Raw genomic sequence first — 15,810 nt, forward strand, 5'->3', positions numbered from 1 at the left:
AGCTCCTGGCTCCTGGCTTCAGTCTGGCCCAGCCCCAGCCATTGTGGCCATTTGGGGGGTGAACCAGCAGATAGACAATCTCTCTGTCTCTCTCTAACTCTGCCTTTCAACTAAACAAAATGAATCTTTAAAAAATACATTCCTAAACTATTTTATTCATTTTGATTTTATTGTAACTGGCACTTTCTTAATTTCATTTTCAGATTGCTCATTATGGTTGTGCAGAAATACAATTGATGTTTGTATATTGATCTTTCATTCTGAAGCTGAACTCATCTACTAGTTTTATTTTTGGGGGGATTCTTGAGTATTTATCTATACATTAGATCATAGCATAGCCTCCCGGACAACACTGAGTGCTCTGAGACTTAGGGACAAAGTTTTCTCTTCCCCACCATATGATGTTAACTACGGTTTTTTCTGTAGTCGTCCTACATCTGGTCTTATTCCTAGTGTGTTGAGTCCTTTTTTTTTTTTTTAAATCCTGAGTGAGGGTTGGGCTTGGCCCAGAGCTTTTTCCGTATAGCTTTTGCGATGCTCCTGTGTTATTTATCTCTTATTCTATCAGTATGTTCTCTTACAGTGATTGCTTTCTGTAGAATTCCTCTCGGTCCTTCACAGCCCTGGCCATGTAGCTCGTCTTTTATGGTTCTGCAGAGTGATGTGTACTGATGGTCCATCGCTGTCACTTGAGGAGCTGTTTACAATCATGCTTCTCCTGTCCTTGACACAAACTTCATGTGACAAGGCCGTGTTCTCACTGACAAGAAGCAGGCACAGCCTAGACATCCCTGCTCCATCTCTCTGCCTGCAGCTCTCCGGAGAGCGCTTTCTTCCTGTACTCCTGCAGCTCTGCTTTGTGCCTTGTATCGAGATGCATGGTGTTCAAAGAGTGGTCCTGGTTCCAGCAGCAATAACATCACTGGGGAACTTGTAGAAATGAGAGTGGCAGACCCCCAAGCAGACCCACCGAATCCAGTAAGCTCTGAGGATCTGTGTTTTGTCACTAGCCCTCTAAGTGATTCTGATGCACTTAGAGTGCAAGAATCGGGAATGATTACGATACTGCCTGGTCCAAGGGACGCACCTGTCCATTGCCTTGTATTCTGTCTCCCGTCGCTGAGTTGGCCGTCTTTCCTCCACAGTGCTGGCTTCCCTCCAGTGTGTAGTGGTATTTGGACATGTACTCCACTTTGTATTGACAGCTGCCTGTTCCTGAGTGACACGATCCGTTTGGTGCACCTGCTATCATCTGACTATCGGGGAGGGCAGGACGCAGCACTGGGTGAGCTGAGGCACTTGCTTCTCACTTGTTCCTCTTGGATATTTTCAGCCTCCCAGGTATCCAGTCCCTCCAACATTCTCGTGTTTGGGGACAGATGCCTTTGCTTGGCACAAGCAGGAGTCAGGAGAGGACCAAGCCCCTGGGATCTGCTGTGGAAGCCCAGGCCATCACAGAAGCTTCCTTTGCTCCTGAATTTCCCACCTGTGAGCCTGCTGCCACCTTGGCCACGCCCTTCCTTCACCTGACTCAGGTCACTGTCTCCTCTCCCCTGGTCTGGCTTTGTGGTCATCGGAGCTCGGCAGTCCCACAAGTCTCCATACTTGGAAAAGTTGCATCCGTGATGTCCTACTCGCCACCATCTTCAGAGTCTTAATTTCACACACAGGATCTTGCCTTTTCCTTTTGTGCTGGGCCCTGCAAATCTTGTAGCCCATCCTCCCTCTTTCCATCAGGTCTCTCTGCCTTCTGCCCTAGGGGAACGCCCCTTGGTTTTGTTCTGCTAAAGATGCTCTTTTTTTTTAAAAAAAGATTTTATTTATTTATTTGAAAGTCAGAGTTATACAGAGAGAAGAAAGGCAGAGAGACAGAGAGGTCTTCCTTCCGTTGGTTCACTCCCCAATTGGCCGCAACGGCTGGCGCTGCGCCAATCCGAAGCCAGGAGCCAGGTGCTTCCTCCTGGTCTCCAATTTGGGTGCAGGGGCCCAAGCACCTGGGCCATCCTCCACTGCCCTCCCAGGCCATAGCAGAGAGCTGAACTGGAAGAGGAGCAACCAGGACTAGAACCTGGTGCCCATACGGGCTGCTGGCACCACAGGCGGAGGATTGACCAAGTGAGCCACGGCGCCAGCCCCTAAAGATGCTCCTTACTTTACATGGCTCCTGAAGGTTAATTCTGTGACCAATGTCATCTTCTATTTTTATTTTTTAAAAAATAATTATTTTATTTATTTGAAAGGCAGAGAGAGAGAGAGAGAGAGAGAGACGGAGACAGAGACAGAGAGGGACCAGCCTTCCATCTGCTGGTTTACTCCCCAAATGGCTGCAACGACCAGGGCTGAGCCAGGCTGAAGGCAGGAGCCAGGAGCTTCATCCAGGTCTCCCATGTGGGTGCAGGGGCCCAAGGACTTGGGCCATCCTCCACTGCTTTCCCAGGCCATTAGCAGGAAGCTAGGTTGGAAGTGGAGCAGCCGGGACACACACATCCCCTATGGGATGCTGGCACTGCAGGCGACAGCTTGACCTGTCCCAGGTGAATGTCATTTTCTAGGGATGGGGTCAGAGGAAAAGTTCTGAATCTTGTGGTCAGAGGACAATCTTTCTGTAATCTGGCTGGGGCCGGTGTTGTGGCTCAGCAGGTTCAGCTGCCCCTTGCCATGGTGGCATCTCATACTGGAGCCGGTTCAAGTCCTGGCTGCTCTGCTTCCAATCCAGCTTCCTGCTCATGTGCCTGGGAAGCAGTAGATGTTGATTCAAATGCTTGAGCCTCTGCCCCCGACATGGGAGACTGGGATGGAGTACCTGGCTCTTAGCTTCAGCCTGGCCTAACCCCAGCCATTGTGGCCACTTGGAGAGTGAACCAGCAGATGGAAGATCTCTCTCTCTCTCTCTCTCTCTCTCTCTCTCTCTCTGTCTTTCAAATCTTTAAAAATAAAATGTTGGCTCTGCAATCCTGTGATGCTTCTAAAAGGAAGCTGCGCTCATGCCGCTGTGCTCTGGGAAGTGCAGCCGGGCCTTTGTTGTGTGCAGAAGGAGCCCTGGGCTGGCCTGCGGGGCCGTCCATGGTCAGGGTCCAGCCCTGTCTGAGCTGTGACAGTGTTCCAGGGTTCGTAAGCCCGTCACTATGGAATCAGCTAGCCCAGGAATAGCTGCCACCAGGGACGTGTAAAAGGGCGGTCAGGTCACTGCTGCATCCTGTCACCGCCCAACACGGCTTCTCAAGTTCACGGCTCCTGGGCCACAGCTCCCCCTCTTCCATTCACCTGTGTTCCAGCCAGATGGCCAGGGGGCTGCGTGCTGAGCCCACCTGGGACCCCCTGCCGTTGCCCCACTCCCCCTGAGTTCCTCTATAGCTCCCATGACCTGGTGCGGCTCTCTGATGAAGCCCCCCCACCCCCACGCCCAGCACAGCTGATGGGTCCACAGGTCCCGCCCCAGCCCAGACCCTCTCCCTCGCTCCCAGCACAGCCAAGGGGTCCCACCCCCTCCCCCGACCTTCTTTCTCACACCCAGCACAGCCAAGGGGTCCCGCCCCCTCCCCTGCTGTGCCAGCTCTGCCCCTAGCTGATGCATGTCCTGTGCGTGTGGGGGACACACGGACACCTCAGAGTTGACGTCCCAGAGTGGGGGTGAGGTGGTGATCATGAGCCAAAGACTCTGATGGGAGTGGGACCCCAGTACAGAGGGATCAGAGGGGGAGGGTCCCCGGAGCTGAGATGCAGGGTCTGAGGAAGCGTGGCCAGGGTCAGGACAGACCAAGGAGGGAACATCAGGAAAAGACAGGGAGACTTGGGTGCCACACGGAGCTCGTCTTCGCTGAGGTTGGTGTGCAGGGCATCGGGCTGGAGGGGAAAGAGAGGAGGAGGTGTCCGACAATGGGCAGGGCTGGGAACGCTGCCCACAGTGGCTTTGGGTGCTGGGCTGAGAGCGGCCCTGGGGATCCATTCGGATGATTTAGCTTTTTAGGAAGATCATTCTGGAAGCCAGTGTTGGGGACAACGAAAGGGGCTGGGGCGTCAGTGGTCGGTGGCAGGGGTGTACGTGTGGATGGGGTTGTCCGGGGCAGGGAGAAAGCCTGGTTCCTGACCTGATGCCTAGGGAGGGGAGTGTCTGTGGACCATCCTGCCCTCAGCTCTTGTTCTCTGCCTTTCTTCACGAGCTGTCTCTGGGCTGGGCCGGGGTCTCTGGCGACGGGGTCAGCCCAGGACCAGGCTCGGCTCTCCCTGCTCCGGAGGCTGCCCCGGGGGCTGCCCTGATGCCTCCTGGCAGAGCAAGAAGTGAGTTCTTGGTTCCTCCTTCCCCAAGGCCCCGTCCGCCTGCGCCCCTTCGGTGGCCCTGGGCATGTGTCGCAGGTGGTCCTGCACATGACCCCGTGCCTTGCTGGGGTCAGGCTTGGGGAGCGCAGCTAGGCAGGCAGGAATCGGGAGGAGGAGGAGGTGTAACACCGTGCAGGAAGCCGTTAGCAGTCTTGCGAGCATCTTCTTGGAGGAGGTGAGGCAGGCCCGGCTCCCTGGACAGCTGGGGACAGGCCCCAAGCCTGCAGGCTAGCAATCAGCAGTTTGCCTTGCTGCTCCCCAGCCCTCTCGGTGTGGCCATCCTGTTCCAGCAGCTCGTGCCCTTGAAATAAGCGCTAGCCGCAGCGAGACTGTCGGGCGGACCCAGGGGCCCCCATGAGCTCCAGGCCAAGTGGGGTCTCATTTAGGCAGCGGCTGAGCCAGCTGCACATCTGGTTAATCGCCCTCGTCCTGGGAGCCTGCTAATAAGGAAACGGGCTCACCGCCGACTCCTCTCCACGCTGGCGGCAGCCTTGAAGGAAGACGGAGCCGGCTGGGCTGGGCTGTGCTGGGCAGATGGACCTGCTTTCTGCTGTCCCAGCCACACGTGTGCCTTGTCACACAACAGGCCCATTCGTGCCCGGGTTGGTGGGCTCTGCAGTCCCCAGGCCCCAGTCAGAGCCCGCTGGTTCTCCCAAGCCTCCAACGCTCCCCTTCGGTACCTCCGGGCCAACCTCCCTTCTCTGCTCCCCCTCCCACTCCTGTAAGTGCTGTCCACCGTGCTTGGGCCATCCCAGGAGACTCTTGACTTTGGCAGGGGGTGGGAGTACGGGTGGGGAGAGCCCAGGGTGCCTGCCAGAGGGACCGGATCTGAACACCGGGGGAGCGACTTTATTTCGGAAAGACTCGGTCTCCTTCCCTGCCAGGCGCACCTGTGAGACCTCAAGGATTGGATGCGTGAGATGCGCTGGGTGGAGCATGGAGCAGCTGCACACCCCGGTGTGGCCGAGTCCCGGGCTTGGCTCCGATCTCCTGCGCTCATGTCGCCTGCTCCTCTCCAGGGGATCGCGTGCACCTGCTGGGCAGGGACACCTGCCTCCCGGCTTCCGCCCACCTGTGCCCCTGCCCGCCAGCAGCGCAGCACTCAGCTCCTTGCCTGTGTTCCTCCCAGGCATTTTTGCCCACAGGATCCCTGCCTGGACTCTCAGTCGTGTTTACGGTCCGGCAGTGACAGGGCTGAGTGGGATCTGTGTCTCAGTCACCGCGTAGGTGGGCACCTCCTCCAGGCTGGCATGCGAACACTGCCCAGCCCCTGGCACCCTTGGGGAACTTCATCCTGGTCTTCCCTGTGGGTAGCAGGAGCCCAAGGACTTGGGACATCCCCTTCTGCCTTCCCAGGTGCATTAGTAGGGAGTTGGATTGGAAGCAGAGCAGCTGGGTCTTGAACTAGAGCCCATAGGGGATGCCGGTGTTGCCAGTGGTGATGTAACCCCCTGTGCTTCTATGCCAGCCCCTTGCTGTTTGAACAAGGACCCCTGCATTTCCTCCTGGCCCTGGGCAGTGCTCATCATGGGCTGGTTGGGGCAGCTGGAAAAAAATCAGGAGATGTGGACTGGGAAGAGCTGGTTTGCCCCGCCTCCCTAAGCCTCAGTCTTCAGATCTGTAATGGGGCTTCCTGCCTGCACTGTTGTTTTTCCCAGGACTTGGTGTGCTGTGGGTGTGGTCTAGCTGTTTGGCACGCCCCCTGGACACATCACTGTGCCACCAGCTGTCCCCCAGGGTCATTCTGGCTGCATGAATCTTCCACCGTCCTCTCACTGTCCGCTGGGCCTCTCTTTGCTGGTAGCCGCTTGCGGCTCTGCCGAAGAGCTCCTGGCCCTTACCCACCCTGACTGCTCCTTTCCACACCCCGTGGCTCCCAGCACCACACCTGCAGACAGAAGGTGTTTTCTGACTGTGTGTCTTCATTGCTGGTGGCAGAAGCTGACCTGCCCTGTGTGTTCGGGAGTTCCTGGGGCTTCAGGCGGCGGCCCCGTCCGATGCCGCCCTGTGGTTCCTGGCCGTGCGTCTGATGCTGGCTCGTTCCCTGTTCCCATCTGCATCTGGGATGCTCTTGCTCTGGGAAGCAGGCTGCAGCCACTTCACGCCAGGGGACCCGGGCCTCAGCTCCCGAGCTGGTCTCCCCTCGGGCACAGACTGTCACGACCCCCAGACCTGAGGAGTCGAGCAGGAGGGGACATGGGTGACTCGAGTGGTGGAGGCAGCCCTGGCAGATGGGACATCGCGAGAATGGGGAGATGGCATCTGATGGACGGGGTCTGGGAAGGCTCTGCGTGGCCAGGAAGGGCGTCATCCCGCCCACCCTGGAGGCTGGCTGGGGAGAGGGAGGAGCTCCTTGGGTCCCACAGGGGAGGGCACAAGGCCTCTCTGCATGGCGTCCCTCGGTGCCCTGGAGCTTGTTCCCCTGGGGGAGGTTGCAGAGAGTTTTGGGTGCTCAGGATGCATGGCCACAATAGGGTCCCTGGGAAGCTCCTGGAAGGTGACAGGACATAGAGACGGCGGCATCACAGGGGCTACACAGATATGGAGTCCAGCCTGGCCTGGGGGAGACAGTGAGTGCATGGAGAAGGCAGCCAGCGAGGACGAGGGCGGGGGAGAGGTGAGAGAGGCAGGCCATGCCACCCCACCCGAGCAATGGGTCGAGCTGGGCTCTGGCTGCGTCTCACACAGCAGGGAGCATGGGGTGGGGGCCGCTGGCAGGGCCTCCGCCCCAGTGGCAGGGGCGCAGTCTGCTGACGGGTCTTCTCTCCCTGCAGGAGACGGGCCGGCGCCGTGCACATCCAGTGTCCTGCAGGAGAAGCAGCGTGAGTACAGCCACACACTCCCCGTCCTCCGCCTCTTCTTCCTCCTGCGGGGTCCCCAGTCCCTGGGCTCGAAGCCTCTCTCGTCCCTCAGAGCTCACGGGGTGTAGGATCAGTGCCATTCACTCACAAGCAGGACCACAGGCCCCGGGCTCACTCCGCCTGAGTTGGGGCCACTCTGCCCCAGGAGCCGAGCTCCCCGGGTCCCTGAGTCACCCCCACAGTGGGCAGCTCAGGTGTCAGAGCCGGAGCAAGGGTGGAGGTCATTGGCCCAGGCAGATGGCCCAGCAGAGCAGATGGGAAGCCTGGTGAGTGTGCTTCGAGTGTGGACAAATGACAGGGATGGGGAGTGGCTCCTGCTCTGCCGGTCACCACCTCCTCTGGGCCGTGCACCTTCCAGGAGCACGGATGGAGCCTTAGGTTGGAGGCACCTGCTCCCCACCACGAGGAGGCCACCCCCATAGGGCCTGGAGCTCTGGGGCCCAGTTCTCCCAGGTCTTTGTGCCCTCTTGTGTCATACCAGCTGCTCCGGGTCCCTTCTGCCTGTGTTTTCCCAGAGTGCCGAGCGTGGCGCTGGACCTGGGCAGGGCTAGGCCAGGGTGTGCAGGTTTGCTGGTGCAGTAGCCACGTGGATTTGCTGCAGCGAAGCTGGGGCCGGGGAGATCAGCCAGTGTGTGTGTCTGAGGGTGGGGGTGGGCTCGGAGCTCCCCTCACTCCTAGCTCCTGCCTTTCGCACCTGTGGTTGCAGCTTCCCTGGGTTCGGGCCCAGCTCTCCCCAGATTCCTTGGCTCTGGCTCATGTAATCCTCTGAGCTCAGAATAAGAGGTGCCTGCAACATCGGCCTCCCCGCAGCCAGGGTCCAGCCCTGAGCAGGTGCACAGGCCCCGGAAACCCTATCTATGTCTCTGACATCCAGGGGTCATTTGCAGACAAGAACTTAGGGGCTTGTGGGCGTAAGTGTCCATCAGGGCTCCCCTCCCCCTCCAAGGCTCAGGCCACAAGTGCACCAGGCAGGAGGAAGGCCAGGGCTACGGAAGGGGAGGGAGCAGCTGTTTCCTGAGCCCCCACTGGGAGCGAGCAGCTGAGCTTAGCACCAGGGCCAACTGCGCTCAGAGGAGTCTGAGACTCTGATGTGTGCAGGTGAATGAGTGATGACACGGGGACTAATGCCCCGGGAGGAAGAACTGTGCCGCAGAGAAGGGGCCCAGCATGCCACGCTGGGCCATGGTCATGGCACCGGGGCTGGTCAGGAGGCAGAGGCAGGAGCGAGTGGAAAATGTGGGCTCGTGTGCCAGAAGCTTAGCTTGAATAATGCCCATTCCGGGTGGGGCCCCGGGTGGCCTGGGGGCACAGGGACATTGGCTTGTTGGGGGAGAGTAGATGAAGGGGGTGATGGGGGCGGCGGTGAGGGTGGGGTGGTTTGTGTGTGACATTGGTGTCCATGGGCAAACTGTTCATCATCTTAGTCTCTGGCCAGGAAGGTTCCCAGGGTGTCAGACCATCACACAGCAAAGCAGAGAGCAAGCGTGGGGAGGCAGCCCCAGTTCTGAGGGCCGTGGGCGGGGAGCCCTGCGTTGGGTCTGGGGGAGACGGCCACCTGGCATGGCTGCAATGGAGCGCACAAGATGTTCAGTGTCTCCTGGATGTGGCTGGAAAAACCGTGGTCCGTGGTAAGATAGATGCAACATCTTTTTTTTGTTTGTTTTTGTTTTTGTTTTTTTTTGGTTATGATTATAGATTTTAGGCATAATTAGTCAGCCGAGGTGTCATCCCCTTCTGTTCCTTAAAGACATTTTTTTCCAGTGAAGAACAGAGGGTTTTTTGTTTTTTTTTTAAGATTTATTTATTTATTTGAAAGTCAGAGTTACACAGAGAGGGAAGGAGAGGCAGAGAGAGAGGTCTTCCATCCGCTGGTTCACTCCCCAGTTGGCCGCATGGCCAGAGCTACAACAATACGGAGCCAGGAGCTTCCTCCGGGTCTCCCAGGTGGACGCAGGGGCCCAAGAACTTGGCCCATCCTCCACTGCTCTCCCAGGCCATAGCAGAGCTGGATTGGAAGTGGAGCAGCCAGGACTCGAACTGTTGCCCATGTGGGATGCCAGCACTGCAGGCGGCGGCTTTACCTGCTACGCCACAGCGCCGGCCCCCAACAGAGGGGTTTTGGAGCTGCCTTGGAGGTTGTCAGGGCCAGTGATTCCCAGTGTGGAGCCGCAGGGACAGCAGCCCACGAGGCCCCTTTCCCTGGCAGTGAACGTGTTCAGCCGAGAAGCCTGCTTTCCCCGTCATCAGACTTTGAGGCCCTGCCTACAATTTTTTGGCATTCAAATACTTCCCCTTTTATGAAATGATGGTGATAATTGATGGTGATGCACTTGTTTATTTTTAATTCCAAATTGGCAGCATAAACACGGGTGACTCGGGTTTGAAAAGAGCAGCGATGCCCGACGTTTCCGCACCGTGAATGCGCGTCCTGGCGAGTTATCTTTCTTTAATGCTCCCACCAGGGTTTTGAAAGCTCACCAGAAGCAAGTTGGGAGGTGGCACCCACTGCCCTGGACTCGCCGTCAGGAACCCCTGACACTGGCGATCAGGAGGTCCGAGGCCGGGGTTTGGCGCTCAGCCCCTGTGTTGGGTGTCTGTGATGCTGTGGGCACATCGCCTGACGTCTCTGAGCCTCGTGTGCTGGGCTGCAGCAGACGTCCAGGCCGTCCACCTCTGTTGTTGCTGTGGCGACCAGAGACACGAGCCATGAGATGCCAGGTCCCCACCTGGCGCGCAGCAGGCCTTGGCTACGACTGGCTGAGGAGGAGCCGCCGGTGCGGGCGGCAGGGCTGAGTCGTCTTCTTGGGCAGCCCAGGTGTTGCGGTGCTCGGCTGGTCCTCGGCTGGCCCTCGGCTGGCCCTTGGCCGGCCTGGCTTATCACTGCCACAGTGCCCTTGCCCCTAGAGGTTCCTCCTGCACTGCTCGAGCCGAGCGGTGTGCGAGGCAGCAGGGCCCTGGGCTGTGCGTCCTGGAATCTGCTGCTCTGTGGCTGTGCTAGGGCAGCCTGCCTGTCTCCTGGACAAGACTGGAGAAAGCCTGGGGGCCTGGTTGGGGGGGGGGGGTGGGAGGTGAGAAGTGAGGCCGGGACCTGGGCACCCCCGGATTTGCTGGGCAGTCTCAGTTCCTGCCTGGGGTCCAGGCCTCTGTGCACCTGCACCTGGGGTCCCTTCTGGAGCTGATGGTCTGGCCTGGGGGCTCTGGATTTCTCTTGCTGCCCCTTTGTCTGCTGGCGTCCTTTGTCCTTGCCCACGTGGCTCCATTAACACAGCAAACGTTCTCAGAGGGCTTCCTGCACACCTGACCCGCGCTGGCTGGGGGCTGGGGACTTCACTCCCGCCCACCTGAGCGGGCCCTCCTTCATCCCATGTGAGCAGGGCCCTCCCTCACCAAGGCAAGCCAGGAACCAGGGGTTGTTCTAGACCCCCCTCACTGCCCAGAGTCCAGCTTGCCGATCACAGCAGGCAGCAGGGCTCTCAGGCTCCAGTCAGGGCCCCGACTCCTCTCCCCGGACAGCCGTGTCCTCCCATGCACGGGCCTCCCTGCCGCCAGTCCCCCTGCAGAGGATCAAGGACCATGACAGGAGCCGAGCCTGGCCTTTGCTCATCATCTGAACTGTCACCCATCCGCTCTCCTGCTTCCTGTCCACGTCGACCCTGGGGGGAGCTTGGGCTCCCGGCTTCCCCTGGGCTGATGGGGAAGCCAGCCTCCTCCCAACTCACGGTGAGAAGGACTTGGGTCCCCCCAACCACCCAGGGGTCGGCACCATTGGCCTTGGCCCTTGCTGATCCATTTGTTGCCACCTGGAGGGCAGGTGCTGAATCCAGCTGGACCTCCCCCACCCCAACCCCATCACCGGGCCCATCCCTTGCTGCTGGGCTCTCTGTCACCTTGGGAGAAGCTGAGAGTAAAGTCGTAGGCTCCCCTCTCTTAACCCGAACCTCCATCCAGGTCCTTCTCATGGTGGGGGAGGCGAGACCCTGCCCCTGGGCGCTCTCTCAGCCCCTCCCCCTCCCAAGCCTCAGCAGCACCCCTGGGCAGGGCGCTGCCTGGGCTGCCCTCTCTCTCTTTCGAACGCTCAGGGAGCCTGGCACTGAGCTGCCCCTGGGTGAGTGCCCTTCCAGGGCAGGTGTTCAAGCCCCACCCCTCTCTCTCCTCCACCCCCGGAGCTCTGTCCCGGATCTGGTCTCGGCTGCCTGTTGCCTGCGTTTTCTCCCTCTCAGGTGCCCAGGTGTCCCTTGTGCCGCACTAGGCTCCTTTCTCGCCCACCCTCAGACCCTTAGGGTCCGGGATGTGCACAGGACAGCAAGGGGAGTGGCTGGCTTCCTCTCCCCGTCCCCGTGCAGGAGGGGGCAGGCTTCACAGCAGGTGGACTCAGCCACTGGGGCCCTCGGTACTGGCCCCAGCCCCTGGGGAGGACCCCGAAGCCTGACACAGGGGCCTTTCCCACAGCCAGTGCCTGCCCTCAGTGATGGGGGTGGGGGCGGCCGCAGCGGGGGGAGGGGGGCTACCCTCTGCCAGGTGTCCTTGGTAGGTCAGGCTGTCCGTGGGACTCTGGATGCCCTCTTGTCCTCAGCCCAGGACCCCAGCAATGGTCCAGATTGAGCCCCGATTCTGGTCGCAGACTGGTCCTTTATCTTCGTCCTCCACTAAGCCTCTGTCGTGACCACCAGCTGAGCCCCGATCTGTCCCTGGCCGACTCCGGCCCCGGTCCTGGCCTGAGCTCGGGCATTGGCCCAGACAGACGATGTGCACAGCTTGGGCTCAGCCCTCGCCATTGAAGGGGTGTGGTTTGACCTCACAACCTGCTGCCTGCAGCCCCTCAGCTCGTGGTCTCCCAGGAGGACCCCGCCCAGCCCTAATGCACAAGGCCCCTTGCCCACGGCCGGCCTCCCCGCTCCTCTGCCTGGAAACTGGTGTCTTTTCCTGGCCTGTGTGGGCAGCTTGCTGCGTACAGCTGCAGACGGGCTATATTTAGCTGGCTTTAATGAGCTCGGGGTGGCAGACGGCCGCCTTGGGAGCACTTCTGCCTGTGCGCGTATCTCTCTGCTTGGCAGGGTTCCTTGTGTGTGCGTGCGTGTGCCCCTGCATTTTCTCGTGTGGATCAGTGTGCGTGTCAGTGCATTGGTGCCTCCACTTGCATGAGGCTGTGTGTGCGCAGGTGCATGTTCCGGTCTATTTGTGTCCTGTCAGTACTTTGCTGGGGACACACGCAGCTCCTGATACCTGTGGGGCTGCAAAAAGGGAACAGGTTTTCAGTCCATTCACATGTTTGTTTAGAAAACATTTAATGAGCACCTTTCTATGCCAGAACCGTCTCCAGGGATAAAATGGAGCAAAAACAAACCCAGTCTCAGCCCTTAAGGATTTTACAGTCTGGGAGATGGAGGAGAGGAAGGCGATAGCCAAGTAACTATTAAATTTAAAACATGAGGGTTTGTGCCAGGAAAGAGAGGTCTGTGGTGCTTCTAGGGAGGAGGAGGGTAAGAGTAGAAGCCCCCTGGAGGAGGGGACCCTGCAGTCCGAAGGAAATAACCAGGCACATGGAGAAGCGTACATGCACAGCACACAGAAGAGAAGTGCAAGGGCCCTGTGGCCAGGGCTGTCAAATGGCTGCCATGGCTGAGTTCAGAGAGGCGGGCAGAGTGGGGGGACCCTGGCTGGGGAGTCTGAAACAGCCAGAGGCAGGCATGTGTCGGGGGAGGGCTGGGATAAGGTTTTGCGTAGAGTGTTAGTCTACCTTGAGATTCAGCCTGAGTTGCAGTAGGAAATAGGTGGACGCATACAGACCACCTGGTGGGAGCAGAGCTCAGTCAAGGGACCTGATTCACAGGGCACAGTCCTGGGGCCATTCCTGCCCCTGAAGGCGGCTGCGTGAGGAGCTGTGGCCTTGGGCAGGGCAGCCAACTTATGGCGACCTCGGGAGGGGAGAGCCCTAGTTCTCTCCAGTCCTGCCCTCGGTCCCATCCCCTAGCCCAACCCAGCCAGTAGCCAGGGCGCCTCAGCCTTGGGAAACAGGTCGGGAGGGGTGCACGGAGACCACAGTGAGTGCAGCCTCCCGACTTCCACACGGGGGAAGCCACCCTTTCACTTGCTCTTCTGTAAGCAGCTCCATCTGGTCTCCCCACTGCTGTCCAACTGTGCTGGGAGAGACCGCTCGGCGATTCCAGGGGCTTCTCCACTCCTCAGTCTCCTGCCGCCGTCCCAAAGTCCCAGGTGTTTTCCCTAACACCCAGGGAGAGGGAATGGTATATGTGTGTGTGCAGGTGTGTATGTGTGCACCTGTGTGCACGCGTATGTGCGCTGTGTGTGTCCAGCACCTGTGCACACATGCACTGAGCCCTGGGGGGCCTTGGGTGCCACCCTGGTGGACGCTTTTGTCCTGGTCTGCAGCTCCCTTGGGCCCATCGTCCCAGAGCCAAGGGGGCAACCCCCTGGAATCCTTTCCCCGCCCCCACCCTGGGCCAGAGAGTTTGTGGGAGTCGGTCTCCCCAGATCCTTTCCCCCCGGGGAACAAAGGGTGGAAGCAACAGCCAGGAAGCTGTGCTCTGAACCTTCTCAGGGGCCGAGTGGCCAGAGCAGGAGAAAATCTAAATTAGCATTCAGTACATGACCTGCTGCGCGTGCTTCCGGAGCCCTCTGGTTTTTATCTGAGCGGCTAGCACAGGGCCGAGGACAACATTCCAAAGGAGCAGGCATGGAGGGGGGGCCTGGCCCCCCCCCGCTCCAGCCCGCCCAGGCTTTCTACCCAGGTGCAAACCTCGGCCCGGGGATGGTCTCCACACACAGGCGGCGTGGCACCTCACTTTCCTCAGACCCCTGTGCCATCCCTCGCATCCCCAACGCTCACGTTCATCTGTCTTGGCCTTGTCTTGGCCTTGGCTCCGCCCCGTATCACAGCAGCGTCATTCATTTGACCTGTCCCCTCTCAGTTAGCAACCGCACCCAGGTCGTCTGCACACGGACTTGTGTTTCTGGTGCCCTTGCCATATTGCCCCCTGCAGGGGTTGCACCTGTCTGCCCCTGCCCCCCCCAACACCCCATTGGCCAAGTGGGGGGCGTGGCCAGCCTGAGAATTGGGGAGGGGTTTGAATGAGTGTCGCCATTCTTTAGGGTGCTGAGGCTGAGCACCCCCAGCCCTGCTGCTGGAACCCAGGGGCGTCTTGAAGGGAGGGCTGGGGGGGGTGGGGCTTGGAGTAGAGGCGGGGCCAAGGCAGACCCGAGAGGAGCAGAGTCCCGAGGCCCAAGCAAGCTCCCGCTCCTGGTGTCTCTTCTCTTCTCCTCACTCGGAGGGGGCAAGAGCGAGGTGCAGAGCGCTCAGGAGGGACAGGACACCCCGTTCTCACTCCCTGCCTGGTGACCAGGGCTCAAGTCCCCTCCCCTTCACTCGCACTCTGAGAGGAAGCGATGAGCCTTTGCCAGCCTCAGTCTGCCCATCTGTTAAGTGGGGAGAGCACCTCCCCCACCCTGTGCTCCCAGGACAGAGGTGAAGGCTGTCAGGCACACACGAGGACCGGAAATGCACACAGTCATGGGAGGCACAAGGGTCAGAGACACTGTCACCCCAGCGTCGCTGGGAACGCGTGTGCTGGTTCAAGACGGCGACGCTCCTGATCCGAGCTGGGTTCCCCCGAGGGCAGTCACTCCCTGGAGCGATCCCCTTGCTCACTGGGGGTGCCCAGCGTCGTGTTTCCCACAGGCAGGGTCTGGCACCCAGACTCTAGCAAGGGCCGGGCCTCGCAGGTCTGGACACGTGACCTTGGCGTCGTGAGCCGGATGCAGCCGGCAGCCACGACAGGATGCTGGCCCTGAGAGCTCAGGAGTCTTAAAGCCCCCAGACGCCCCCAGACCCCACCTAAACGAACACCCTGGGAAGTGGCCCCTCCTGTAGCCTGCCTGTCTACCCGCAGGGAAGGAGCGTGCCCACCTCTGGCCAGCGTGGGGCATTCTGGACGTTTCTCAGGTTGTGCTGATCCTTGGGGACTCCAGAAGCCTCCCCACCCCTGCCCCCGTCCTCGTGACCCGGTCCACAGCGTGGACTTGTAGGCAGCCGTGAGGTCCCAGCGGGCCGGAGCCCTCAGCCTTCTGGGCCACCTCCCACAGCCTTCCTGCCTGGTTCCTGGACTCCAGGTGTGGCCCCCAGGCGGCTGAGCAGCAGGGGCGGGGCCCGGATGCACTGAGGTCTTTGCTGTCGGCCCCAGAGGCCATCACCCTGGCCTGGGCATGGTCACTTGACCCAGGTCTTGGCCACGTGGCCTGGCCTCGATCGTGTGATGTCATGTGACCCTAGGGGCCTGCGAGCTCCCTGGAGGCAGGTGCTGGCCCCGAGTCACCTTGGTGTGTTCAGCCCAGCCCGAGTAAGCACAAGAGGCGGCAGCGGCAAGGGAGGCTGAGTCGGCTTTTTTAGTGCGAACGCAGGCTCGGATCCGCTCGTCTGCTTCCCGTTCAGCCTTCCCTTCTGCGAGCGAGCGGTGCTTTTGCTTTCCCTGCCAGCGCCCAGGGGTGGGGTCCCGGGGAGCTCTGCCTGCTCGTCGTCAGCTCCATGGCGCTCGAGCTGTGCTGTCCCACCGGGAGGTCGATGCACGCACCGCTTTCAACAGGGAGCCTCGGGCTCGCGAGAGGACTGGAAAGCACC

General features: G+C 59.9%; 1 protein-coding gene across 1 annotated transcript in view; it reads left to right on the top strand.

Annotated features, from left to right (window-relative positions):
- Positions 1-15,810, top strand: part of PITPNM3 (PITPNM family member 3) — an 82,015-nt gene that overhangs the window by 38,073 nt on the left and 28,132 nt on the right. Inside the window, exon 4 of the mRNA XM_062216332.1 lies at positions 7,092-7,139. Within this exon, the coding sequence (XP_062072316.1) occupies positions 7,092-7,139 (48 nt within the window). The remainder of the gene's footprint in view (positions 1-7,091; positions 7,140-15,810) is intronic.

The sequence above is a fragment of the Lepus europaeus genome, chromosome 18 (assembly GCF_033115175.1).
Source record: "Lepus europaeus isolate LE1 chromosome 18, mLepTim1.pri, whole genome shotgun sequence".
NCBI classification, from domain to species: Eukaryota; Metazoa; Chordata; class Mammalia; order Lagomorpha; family Leporidae; genus Lepus; species Lepus europaeus.